At 40.6% G+C, this 13,817-nt stretch overlaps 1 protein-coding gene across 2 annotated transcripts in view; it reads left to right on the top strand.

Moving 5' to 3' along the window:
- C1GALT1C1 (C1GALT1 specific chaperone 1) overlaps positions 1–13,462 on the top strand; it is a 62,338-nt gene extending 48,876 nt beyond the window's left edge. The window contains exons 1-2 of one of the 2 annotated variants that reach the window (XM_068247529.1): positions 2,947–3,016; positions 5,709–13,462. In XM_068247529.1, coding sequence (XP_068103630.1) covers positions 5,714–6,667 — 954 coding nt within the window. In that variant the 5' untranslated portion in view covers positions 2,947–3,016; positions 5,709–5,713 and the 3' untranslated portion in view covers positions 6,668–13,462. Of the gene's footprint in view, positions 1–2,946; positions 3,017–5,708 lie in introns of those variants that run through there. The other variant, XM_068247528.1, reaches the window with a different exon arrangement.
- The last annotated feature ends 355 nt before the right edge of the window (positions 13,463–13,817 follow it).

The raw sequence follows: 13,817 nt of genomic DNA, 5'->3' as shown, positions 1-13,817 counted from the left end.
GGTTCTTTAGAAGGAATAGGCAGGAGATCAGGGATAAACCTCAGCAGAGGAGAAAGCCCTGGGCCTTCAATAGAGAGGTAACGAAAAGGAATTCTTCCTTTCGGAACCCAGATGCTCAAGAAAAGAAGTGACGCCAAAGAAAAGGTTGGGGGTCGTCTAACAAAATTTTATTCACAATGGACGAAAATAAGCAGAAACGATTTCATCCTCAGTCTGGTAAATCAAGGGTACAAGATTCAGTTTCAATCACCTCCAAGAAACAGGTTTGTTTCCACTCCTCTGCCAAGGGACAAACAAAGACGTCAGGCCTTACAAGGCATCATAAAGGATATGGTAGAGGAGGAGGTGGTGGTTCCAGTTCCTTGCGATCAACATCGCAAGGGATTTTACTCTACGATATTTCTTGTAAAGAAACCGTCGGGGAAATTCAGGTTAATTCTAAACCTAAAACCTTTAAACCCGTTTGTGACTTATCAAAGATTCAGGATGGAATCGATCTTCTCTGTGAGAAACTTGCTAACCCCCAACTGTTTCATGACAAATATAGATCTAAGAGACGCCTATTGGCATATTCCGATAGGAGAATCATCACAGAGATTTCTCAGATTTGCGGTAAGACAAAACAAATCAATCCAGCATCTCCAATTCAAGGTCCTGCCTTTCGGCATTTCATCGGCACCCCGCATATTCACCAAAGTAATAGGGGAAGTGGTAAAGAATCTTCACGAAAAGGGAATACTAATAATTCCCTATCTAGACGACTTACTAATAGTGGCAGACTCTCATCAACAAGCAAGAGAGGACACGGGAAAGGTACTGGATCAACTTCAAGCTCTCGGATGGTTGATCAATTGGGAGAAATCAGTACTGAAACCAACATCAAGGATACAGTTTTTAGGGACAGTCATAGACTCAGGAAAAGAAAGACTGTACTTAACAGAAGAGAAGATAATAAAGTTAAGGAGGATAATACAGGATTGTATGACAAATCCAAGACTGACGATAAGGGAGGTCATGCGAATACTGGGTTTTCTGACGTCCACATCTCCGGCAATCCAGTGGGCGTTATTACACACAAGACAACTTCAAAGTTGGTTGATGGAAATCTGGAGCAAGAGACAGGACGATCTGGAAAGAGAGGTAACATGTCCAGAGACAGTACTAAGATCATTAGAATGGTGGATGTCAGAGAAAATCCTAACCGAAGGAAGATTATGGACAATTCCAGCACAAAGTTACGTTACCACAGATGCAAGTCTTCTAGGATGGGGGGCTCATCTAAACGGAAAGATGTTCCAGGGTCTCTGGACAAGAGTAATAAGACACCAATCATCAAATTACAGAGAACTAAGAGCAGTAAAAGAGACATTGATACGAACAGTACAGCTTTTGAGAGGACAGCCTGTACAGATCAGAACGGACAACACGACAACAGTAGCATACATAAACCGCCAGGGGGGTACAAGGTCAAAGAAACTTCTAGACCTAGCAATAGAGATCCTAACAATGGCAGAGGAAAACTTCCTATCCCTGTCTGCAGTCCACCTGAAGGGTTCATTGAACAATATGGCAGATTTTCTAAGTCGACACAGACTCTCGAATTCAGAGATGGAGATATCCAGGAGGGTCTTCAGAACATTGGTCAAGAGATGGGGTCGGCCCCAATTAGATATCTTCGTGAACAGAGGGAACACGAAGTGTAAGAGGTTTTATTCCTTAAATCCAGGAGAAGGGGCGGAGGCAGTCGATGCGCTCAGCCAGACTTGGACCTTCGAGAAGGCATACGCGTTTCCACCAATACAATTGATACCTCGAGTTTTGCAGAAGTTAAGACAGTCCAGAGCAACATTAATCCTGATAGCTCCAGACTGGCCAGGGAGAAGCTGGTATCCGATCCTTCTAAAGATGAGGCTGGAAGGACCCGTGAGACTCCCTCACGGAACAGTGCTAGCACAAGTGCAGAAGGGAAGTGTAAATTGCATACCAAATCTAAACCTGTCTGCCTGGCTTCTGAGAGGTCTCCTCTAAGGAAGAGAGGTGTTTCCGAAAGAGTGATCAGTACACTTCTGGATTGTAGAAAGAAGATAACTAGAAAAATATATTTGAAATATTGGAAGACTTTTAACATGTGGAAGGAGCAGACAGGATTCTCTGGCGAACTGATACCCACAGTGTTAGAGTTTCTGCAGGACGGAGTAGAAAAGAACATAGCTCTCAGTACATTAAAGGTACAGGTGACAGCAATATCCACTTATATGGACAGAAAATTAGCAAACGATCCCCTTATCATTCAGTTCTTTAGATCTATAGAAAGAAAGAAACCCATTATAAATAGAAGAGTTCCTCCCTGGGATTTATCCCTGGTATTAAGAGTTCTAAAGGGAGATCAGTTTGAACCTATTACGGAGATTCCGTTAAGACAATTAACAATGAAGGTTATCTTTTTAGTAGCTATTACTTCAGCCAGAAGAGTGAGCGAGCTGGAAGCATTATGCTGTGATGAACCCTTTTGTCTAGTGTTTAACGACAAGGTGATATTAAAAACATGTGAAGAATTTCTTCCTAAGGTAGCTACTAGATTCCATAGATCGCAGGAAATTGTACTACCATCATTCAAAGAAGAACCATCTTTAGATGTCAAAAGGTCTCTTATAGCTTACTTAGATAGAGTAGCAGACTTCAGAGAATCAAGAGCCCTATTCATCAATAGCACAGGCGCTACAAAAGGAAGAAAGATGTCTAAAAGAACTATAGCTAAATGGATAAAACTATGTATAGAAGAGGCATATAGATTAGCAGGGTCCACACTGCTAGGTACAGTAAAGGCTCATTCAACTAGGGCAGCTGCCACATCATGGGCCTACAGAGCGGGTGCTACGCCAGAAGAAATTTGTAGAGCCGCTACGTGGTCAAGTATGGGCACCTTCTCGAGACATTACAGGGTGAATTTGATGACTGCAAGACAGCAATCCTTTGGAGAAAAAGTTCTGCAGGCAGTCGGCCCACCCTAGAATTGGTAAGATCTTCTTGCTCATCTTCTCATGGTGGACCTGTCCTGGAGGTTACTGGAAAAACCAGTGTTAGTTACCTGGTAACATCCTTTTTAGTAACCTCCAGGACAGGTCCGTAACCCACCCGGATAACGGGAAAAAATATATACATATATATGTTTACAGATTGATTTAGATGTGTATAGATATGTAGTATGATGATATTATGACCCTCTTTGATGGAAAACAGTTCTTGTGGTTGACTGAGGTTAGAGGGGTCAGTTGAAAATTTATAGAGTGCTCAATTGGTACGTTTCCTGTTCCTGGGAGGAGCCTAGGTCGTCTCATGGTGGACCTGTCCTGGAGGTTACTAAAAAGGATGTTACCAGGTAACTAACACTGGTTTCTGGAGATAAGGGTGTGGAGTTTGTGGGAAGGACTGTAGCCATCCTACAATCCGCTCTTCAGTGCAAGTCTATGGGCAGAGGCTTGACCAACAATTGTTGCTTCCGGGATAACCAATCCTTTTGCTTTTGTGAGTTGGAATGTGACAATCTGCCTGGAGGGGTCATGGAAATACCAGATTTTAAGACTCTCGGTAGTGCTGAGTGTTTGCCTGTATGGAGGGTCATCAGTCTGCTAGATGGGTAGGAGACATTGGGTTGAATGAGGGGGGGGGGGGGGTGCCTTTATAAGCAGTTTTCATCAATACTTGAAGATTCTTTCCGACTTGAGGTCCTGTGCACCTCCAGATAGGGATATGGAAAGTACTATAGAACACGATCTGCTTTGGAATCTGTACAGGGAAAAGGCCAACTTACTTTGTTTAAAGGACAATTCTAGTGAGAAGAATATGGAGGCTGCCGTATTTATTTCCTTTTAAACTATACCAGTTGCCCGGCAGTCCTGCTGATCTATTTGGCTGCAGTAGTGTCTGAATAACACCAGAAATGAGAATGCAGCTAATCTTGTCAGATCTGACAATGTCAGAAACGCCTGATCTGCTGCATGCTTGTCCAGGGTCTATGGCTAAAAGTATTAGAGGCAGAGGATCAGCAGGATAGCCAGGCAACTGGTATTGCTTAAAAGGAACTAAATATGGCAGCCTCCATATCCCTCTCATTACAGTTGTCCTTTAAGGATCCCAAGTGTTTTGCACAAACTTAATACATGGGATACCATTTGAAAATTCATTGGCTGAACTGTTTGGGTAACCACACTTTTTAGCTAGCAATAAATCCTATTCTACTAAGGGTTGATTGGGTTATCAGAAATACCAGAGCAGTTATTATCTCAAAGTGTACCCAAATACTTACTATGGGGTAATATAAGAAATTCTATCCATAAGTGTTTTTTTCACATTTTGTGGAAGGGTGTCAGTGTTTCAGGAGTGAAATTTGGGGTTCAGAATACAGGATCACAGTCAGACATACTGGATGAACCTTACCATGTATATGGGTACAATATTTAAAAATGCCAGTGTTGTGAAGCAGTGGAAAGGTTAATAGGTGCAAATGGAAGCATTATCATCACACATGCTTCAAAGGGCCTGATCCAATTCACTGTGTCTCCTATGAGATAATTTTTCATCATCTGTTTAAAATGACTTTTCATCACTTTGCAATTGAAAATGTACCTAAAAGTACTGTCAAAATTATTCTGAGTATTTTCTTGCTTGCTAGGGTTGTTTTAAAAGGCATTTTAATGCTAAGACGTGAAAATATCACCCTGAAGGAAACTTGGAGAAAAAGTGAATTGGATCAGGCCCAATATGTCTAATAAGGGCCCATTCACACTAGAGCATCTTGCCAGCGATTTCGGGGAAAAGCTCAAACTTTTTTTAAAGCGCTGGTGCCATAATACCTTATGGGCCCATTCTCACTGGGTGATTTGCGTCAATCGCCGGTAATTAACGCAATTCGCCAAACGCAACCGTGTAGCCTGCACCATTTTCAGGCGATTTCCCGGAGATAGCATTTCAGTGCTATAGAAGCGCTAAACGCGATCACTAAAAAATCGGCAAGTGTGAATGGCGATATATATTTTTTTTTTTTCATTCAACACAAAAAATTGCCTGAGCAAAACGCTAGCAAAAGCGTTTAGCAAGTGTGAATGGGCCCTAAAAATGCTCACCAAAACCATTCAAAGTATAGACAACTTGAAATACGTGAGCAAAAATAAAATGCCTAGAATACGGTTAACGTCACTGTATGAACATGGTTTGCCATGCTCTCTGGGTTTTTCACACAGGCCAGACTTTTTATTATTATTAGTATTAGTTAGTACTTGTATAGCTATCAGTTGCTCATATGGACCTTCCCACTGCTCTAAAATGTTTTTTTAATGCTCATGTATACAAAAGCCCTAAAGCATTAGGGCATCATCATTTCACCAGTTTCCTACGCGTCTAAAAAGGTATTTTTGACGTTCTTGTAATTAATTTCTGGTTTTACAGGTTCTTCAGGGTGGAGAAAGAGTGACTACATGTACAACCATTTATGTTGTAGGAAACTATTTTTCATTAATTTTATTACTCTGCGGATTTTAGAAAAATAACTAGCTTGCACGCACATGTGTCAATTTTTCCTTTTCATAAGCTATTAAATATGAAATTAAAAACATAAAAATGTACATCTAGTTTAAAAAGTGCTTTTGACACCTGTACTGATGTGTTTGTATTGATCAGATAATCCATGATGTATTTTCATTTTGTTGTAGGCAAGATGATTTCAGAAGGAAGCTCGTTTATGCGGGGACTGTTGACTGGTGGTGCCTTCTGCATAGTGGTTACCCTCCTGGGGCACATTAAACTGAGTCACGAGCCTGTCGCCCCACATGAGCACCATCACATCCAAGCTCCTAACAAAGAAGAAGTTCTGAAACTGACAGGGACAGAAAGGATGGAGCTGAGTCGGAGCATGAGGGTGTACTGTATTGTCCTTGTTAGACCAAAAGACTTGGGTCTCTGGGCTGCTGTGAAGAGCACCTGGAGCAAGCATTGTGACCAGGCTGATTTCTACAGCTCAGAACATGTCAAGGTGTTTGACTCCATAGTCCTTGACAGCAATGACATGTGGGTTATGATGAGAAAAGCTATAAAAATGGCGTATGATAAACATAAAGATGAGTATAACTGGTTTTTCATTAGTCAAGCCTCTACCTTTGCTATAATTGAGAATCTGAAGTATTTCCTATTGAAAAAAGACCCAACAGAACCATTTTACACTGGTCAAACTGTGAAGGAGGGAGACTTGGATTATGTGAACATTGCTGGTGGTATAGTGCTAAGCCTTGAGAGTGTAAACCGATTTATTAGTTTGCTGGATAAGCCAGATAAATGTCCAGAATCGGGTGGCCTTATATGGAAGGTCTCTGAGGATAAACAGTTAGCAATGTGCCTCAAACACAAGGGTGTGCTAGCGGAAAATGCTGAAGATTCTGAAGGTAAAAATGTCTTCAACACAAAATCGGTGGGTACTCTAATCCAGGAAGCAATGGCAAATGACCCTCAAAAAGTAGTTGAGGGTTGTTGCTCAGACATGGCAATCACATTCAGTGGACTATCTCCTAACAGCATGCAAGTCCTGATGTATGGTGTTTACAGATTAAGAGCTTATGGACACAGCTTTGATGATGCGCTGGTATTTTTACCCCCACCAGACTCTGATAATGATTGAGGATGAGAACTTTATCCATCAACGTTACACTGTAATACCAAGAAAACTTTTCAGTTTCTAAAGTGTCACCAGTATCAACTTCTAACAGTGTGAACTTGACCAGAAACTATTGGCTTGAAGTTAAACTTGATCTGTGTACATGTGTAATTTTCGGTCTTGTTTTATGTACAGTCTTTGGAGAATCAGTCTTATCTTGAAAACATGTCAGGACTGCAAATGTCTTGTAAAACAAACTGCAACCAATTTTACATGGTACTGACTTTTGCACTCAAATTCTATTTTTCTAAACCTTTAAGAGATGGGTTGATTTTTTTTTTTTTCTTTTTCAACAGTAAGTAGCCTTTGTACAGTTCTACTGGCGTCCTCCCTATGGGAGAGCGTAAATGGCCTGGAAGATAAAATCTGTCACTTGTATGATGAATGGGTATACTCAATTCTATTATAAATCACAATTATGACCTGAGCTGAAGAAGTGTGGAGGGCCTGCTCATAGCAACCAATCATATTATTCCATTGAAAACGAATGCTAGCATCTCACTGATTCCGTTGAACAACCTAATTTGGTATCCTCATTGATAAACTAGGCTGTAGTGCTGCTGTTCGGTTCAGTACCTGGTATTTTCCTCAGAACTTGATCACACTGAAATCTAACTATAATTTGTGTAGATTTCCTATTACTATAGTAGATTATCCCAGTATTTACAATTCTGTTAACTCTAAAGTAAGCATGGATGTGCCAAACCCTCCATTTAAGAGTCTGTTTATTATTGAAAGGGTCAAGTTTTCTTGTTAATGTGGAATATTTTAGTTATTGAAAGCAGTGCGTAAACTGGCTGTTTAGACAGAGTACTAATGCCTTACATGTATATAAAACAGTTTGGATCAATAAATGGATGCTGCTATGTAGCTAGAACACAGATTCACAGTAACCACAGGTGCTAGCAAGCATCGTTTAAATCCTTTTTAGGGAATATCTTTATAAAGAATAAAAGCCTTGCTGAGAATCCCCTATGAAGAGATGGACTGGTCCAAAACCTGTCACTTCTATCATATTTCTACTGCCTACTGTAAGTGACAGCAACATCGGAGAAAAGTAATTTATGCCTCATTTTACTCTGGGAAAAAAACGGACTTCTTATTTGTTTGTTTGCACATATTTTTAATTTTACAAATTTTCACCATAGTGCCCCTTTAAAATGTCAGTAGTAGGTCACTGCCTGTGTAATCACTTGAAGATCAGTCCTCAACAGCACTGTCCATTCCACTATTGATGTATCAATTGGAACAGATCCCAAGGTGTAGTAAAGTGTTATTGCGCTGTCCACTCTGCTGTTATTAGCAAGACTGTAACCTTGGCTGGCTTTCTACCAAATATAATGGACCACTTCACTGCAGAAATCCTCCGTTGATGTCTGCAGGATCCGCTTGAACCTTTACACCCTAGCTAGTGGCTATGTCGAAAGAGACTAACATAAGGGTGGATATGCGCTCACTAAGGTCACATGACCTTGCTCTGCATATGCAATGTAGAATAGTTTCTATAGTAATCCGCCCCCCCCCCCCCCCTTCTCCCCCAATTGGTATTGATTGGTTGTGAAGTCACCAAACTTTCAGCCAATCGCTCACATGTTTCTGGAGGTACTGGTGTATACCGTCCTTCCTCAGTGCACTTGGGGATCTAGTTCAGGTCATATAGCAATAGTGGAGTGGACAGTTCTTTTAAGAACTAATCTTCAAGTGATTGCACAGTTAGTGACCTAACGACATTAATGTTTTAACTTCTGCCTGTTTTTAGAACACTCATTTTGGAAGATCTTCTTATTATGGACTAACCTTTATTTTTCTCAGGTGAGTTTACTCAAGTTTTATTAGTAACACTTTTATTTTTATTGTTGCAGAGTCAGTATGAAAGTGTATAAGGAATGGATGTGTGAGGTAACTTTGGAAAACAAAACCCCAGTGCCTGGGGTTACTGTGAGTTCGAGGAGGGGCCGAACACTTAGAAGGCAGCTGATCTTACTTACAGGAATGGTTAATGAGTTGCAAATCATTTAGCTTTGCAGCTTGAAATTGAACCAATCATATCTTCCTGTCAATTCTGATAGCTCCAAGTTCAAGCTGCATAAAATGTACATGAAATGTGGATGCATGTAGAAATTATCATTGACCATCTTTTTATACTGCTGCTAGACTGATTGCTTTGTAAGATTGGAACACAGAGCTGTTTACTACTTGCACAGCTTGCCAGAGGTCCAGTATCAATGGTCACCTCTCGATAGCACGATTGCTCAGTAGGGGTGGTCAATGAGATGCTGCCAATTTCATGCTCGAGGATTATGCAAATTCTGTTTGCAAATGTAGGCAGCTTGAAAATGGACCAATCAAATGGTACTTTTTGTGGGGTTTGGTCCCTTTTCAAGCTGCATGAGTTTTCCTACAGAATATGCATAATCTTACATCAAATCAAATTTGCATCTCATTTAGCTATCCCTATTGCTAGGAGACACTGGATTATATTGGCTTTCAGCAATCCATGACTTGTAGGAATTCAGGAGTGATTACTGTGTCAGATTCTCATGGTTTGCACACCAGCAGTACTGCTTAGCAGCAGATAAAGCATGCAGCTACTGTTGAAACTGCCTTCCAGATCTTGTCTTGTGTGCTCAGTGCGTAAATCTCTTGCCTACTCTGACTTCTGACTTGGAGTTCTGTCTTGCCCCACGTTCACTGACCAGGTAGAGCACCTCATCTACCCCTTATAGACATCTGTTTGTGATCTGCAAGGAGGGGTGGGGCAGTTCTGCAAGCCAGACATATTGTGGCATTTATTCAGCGTAGGCCTGACTTTTAAAAAAAGACTTGGTGGGTACAAAGAAAAGGATTTAGAATAGAACAAAGGTCGTTTCTGTCACTTTCTGCTAACCGCACTTAAAGTGGTAATTAACCCATGGTTTTTATCCTTTATGGACAGAAGGGCTGCATAGTTGAAGCCCACTGTTCATAGTGTGCTGGTCCCATCACTGTGTGTTCAATAAACTAATCATTCATTGAGAAACAGGCCCTTAAAGGTGTTAATGGGGTTCCATTAATATAGATTTTATGTTTTTATTGCATTTAACATCTATTAAATATATACAATAGTGTATGAAGGGATCAGGAGTGAAGTCCAATTTTGTATTTTCTGCAAATGCCTGCCTGTCTATGGGAAACCTTCACACCACAAGCACTATGTATAGAAACATTTAGGAAATTAGTGTCCTGAAGGATATTTCCAGTTTTACTTTAAGGCTAGTTACACACCAGGACGTTGCGTTTAGGGGACGTTATAGGGCACATAACGTGCCCCTAACGCAACGCCTGGTGCTCTCTGGTGTGGACGTCTGAGTGAGCCGCGTTGTGCAGCTCACTCTGGCGTCCGTGATGCGTACTTTTGGACGCATGCGGCATCACGTGGTCCCGCCCAGCCGCTCTCCCCTTTTCCCCAACATGACTGAGCATGTGCAAACAGTCTAACGCGGCTTAGCCGCGTAGAACGCACAGCATGCAGCACTTTGCTGCGTTACAATGTAACGCAACGTGGGCAGTGTGAACAGCCCACTTGTGTTACATTGCTGTGCGTTGGGGGAGTGTTACAGGCTGCACTAACGTGCGCCTGTAACGTCCCTGTGTGCAAGAAGCCTAAAAGTTACGTATATTTCAGAACCATTTAATGTGCCCTAAACTAACCTAGTTTTTGTGGACAAAGATGATTTCTTTTATGATTTAACACAATGCCTATGAGCAACAATCTGATGCAACAGGAAGTGAAAAATCACAACGCACTTTTTCTGCTCGCAGAGCTACTATAGGAAATGGATATTGTATTCTTATGTAGCAAAGCAAAAAATGTGTTTTTGTGAGTAGCATTATATTACTTTCCAGTCAAGGCCTATTTACACACTTAGTTTAGGTGTACATCCGAGACTATACATTTCTTACCTCTTTAAAGAGACACCGAAGCGGAAAAAAAATTATATGAATTGGTTGTGTAGTACGGTAAATTACTAGAACATTAGTAGCAAAGAAAATATTCTCATATTTTTTTATTTTGTTAAATAGTGTTTTTAAGAACATTGCATCATTCTCTAATATTTGCAGTTTACACACTACTCAGCATTCTAAATGATTTTGCAAAGCAGCAGTGAACTTTTGAACCCCTTCTCCACAGAGAAAAATAAATTACAATGACTGACAGTTGAGATAACAAGCTTCAGAAGACAGAGCTCTCTGCGACTTTCAGTCGTGGAGCTCAATGGCTCTTTTGCATAGATAACTGGAGTTTCTTAACTCTTCCTGTACTGGAAACAATATTAGACTTCTGTCTAATATGACTTGTCTCTGTTCCTAATGTTTTATTTTATTTCTTAGCTGAACTACACCTACAAATCATTATATCATAATTATATCTTTTTTTTTTTTTTGCTTCAGTGTCTCTTTAAGCAGAAACATGTTAGAGGGTCTTGCAATTAAAATGGATACACTCTGTAGTGGATTGCTGTATGATGGTGTAGTGGCTAGCAGTCTTGCGTTGCAGCAGTAGAGTCCCAGGTTCAAGTATCTGCCAGGATACTATCTGCATGGAGTTTGTATATTCTCCACAGTGCCCAGAGTCTCTTCCAGGGACTTCAGTTTCCTCCCACATTCGCCCTCAATTTCCCCTACGACTGTGGTAGGAACATTAACATTAACTACAATAGAGATTCGATTGGGGGCTATTATGAGGAATGGTTGGGTATATGGTTAGATACACTGTACATTGCTGCAGAATTTGCCAGTGCTAACTGCTGTAATCCCAATTTGTGGTTAAGCTGCAGCTAGATGTCCTGAATTCTGAACACTGGAATACTCTTTAACTTTAGCACCATTTTAGTACTGAACAAGTGGACAGCGTCAGAGGGAGTTCTTTTACTTGCACTCCATGCCACTCTGATACTTCCTCCTTATGGCTTTAGAAGGAAGAAGCATCATATTCATGACCCTGGAGGCTTGTTCAGTGCTGAATTGTGGTGTTCCAGAGTATTCTGGTGGTCGGAATACTCTATGCCCAATTCATACACCAACACTACTCATGAGAGCCTGGTTACTGACAGCAAGCAGTGCTAGAAAGGTGGCACTGCTGTGTAGTTTGCAATGTTGCTACCATTTTCAGTAAACCACTACAGAGTCGATGTAACCGAGATACAGCTTGCTGTATGCTATACAACTTGTGGTACTATGCTGTACAAGGAGGAACCACATACCTCTTGCTTCAAAGCTGTTATTATCTGCTTTCACATGTTATAAAATATCTCTTGGTTATTGCTAGTCTAGATTTTATTTCAACAAATCAGCTGCTTAATACCTGGCAATGGATAATTGGCATAATACGAAACTGCATAAGCTAGCAGAACAATTCTTGGTTTAACCCAAGTTTACTGTGCTGACTGCAAATGACTGTTGCCAGCTAATAACCACTTCCAGATAACAGACCTAAAACCACTATGAGGATCCTAGATTGAATACCTCCTTTGAAGCAGTGAGCAGTGTAGGAAACCTAATCCAAAGTCCTCTTACAAAAGACCAGGATCTCATACTAAAATAATGAATTGTAATGTTTACTAAGGATTTCTGTGCCCTTCTATTGCTTCAGCAACCTTTCCATTTTTCCCCCAGTATAGATCATTTCTCATGGTAAGTGGAATGTTTGGAACAGTTCTGAACTTCGACAGTCTAACTAATGTGGTTTTTAGGGCGTCTCTGGAAAGAACCCCATTTATGTTTTTCCAATGTTTACTAGTAAAATGTCCTTGTTGCCATACTATGTGCAAGATTGTGTGAACAGAAATTGATAACTCTTCTTCTAACTAATGCTGGGAATACACCATGAGTTGGTTTTGGCAGATAGATGGCTCAATAGATCATTTCCGACAGGTCTGATCTGATTTCGATCATTTTTCTGAACAATTTTCTCAGTGAATGGAAATTGATCAGAAAAACAATTGGAAAATCGATTGTAAAGTAAATCTGCCCCCCCCCCCCCCCCCCAAAAAAAAACCCTCTATTGTCTATTCCCAGTATTACACTGACTTTTTCCCAGCTTTGCCTTTGTTTTGCAGCTAGGTAGACCTCTTCAGCACAAACTGTGTACTGTGTTGATCTGAGAAGATGAATGCTTGTGGGCACAGACACTGATGGATCCCAAATGCTTGGCACTGCCTTCCTACTCATGCCAATAGCTGTCCTATGCTCACCAGCACTTTGTCTGAATGAAGAAACACTTGCACACAGATTTTAACATTCTGCCTGGCATTTCATGGTGTCCTCTCAGCTTATTAAGTTTGAGAAGAGAGGCCACACAGTGAAGGAGAATATTTTTATGTTGCAGTGGGGCGAATTGGCACATTTTTTTAAAAAATGAATGTGTATTATTGTGTTTTCTGCTTTTCTGTTACATTCTACAGTGTAGCCAAAAAGGGGGGAATCCTACTCATTGTGTAGGGGTCATGGGAGATCCAATGAATGAAAGCCTAATTTGAGGAAGTAAAGGTGATCTAGAGCAGACATCTTCTGAAGGAACTCTTGCTTTCTGTGATTGGTTATACCAGTTGTTTTTCATCCAGTCCACGACATAAAAGTGAGATAACATAACATGGAGTGAGCCGGGAGATGGCTTCTACATGTCAGGAGAAAATGTTATGAGAGGCTTGAATATAACAAGAAAAGACTTAGAAACATAAGTATTTGAATGTACTTTAAGCCTCTTTGTCACCTAAAACACACACACACCCACACACCACACACACACGTACACACGTTTTTTGTTTTTTGTTTAAAAAAAAAAAACATTCCAGTACAGAATTGTATTTTGGTTTTAGGTTTAATGTGTGTTGTGACTTTTTTTGGTGTGTTGCGACATTAACATCACAACGCGACATCCCATTGTGCACCTAGCCTAAAAGTTATACACTTACATGTTTTACATCCTTCTAGTGTTTCTCTCCCATTCACTGGGACTTGTTCATGACTTGACTTTTGTACTCGTTCATAAATCAGCAAAAAACATATGCTTCAAATAACTTCTATAGCCAGTGATCTGTATACGAAGTGTATGACTCTGTAATATTATTATTGG

The sequence above is a fragment of the Hyperolius riggenbachi genome, chromosome 8 (genome assembly GCF_040937935.1).
Source record: "Hyperolius riggenbachi isolate aHypRig1 chromosome 8, aHypRig1.pri, whole genome shotgun sequence".
Taxonomy (NCBI): domain Eukaryota; kingdom Metazoa; phylum Chordata; class Amphibia; order Anura; family Hyperoliidae; genus Hyperolius; species Hyperolius riggenbachi.
This window is presented reverse-complemented; position numbering and strand designations above follow the sequence as displayed.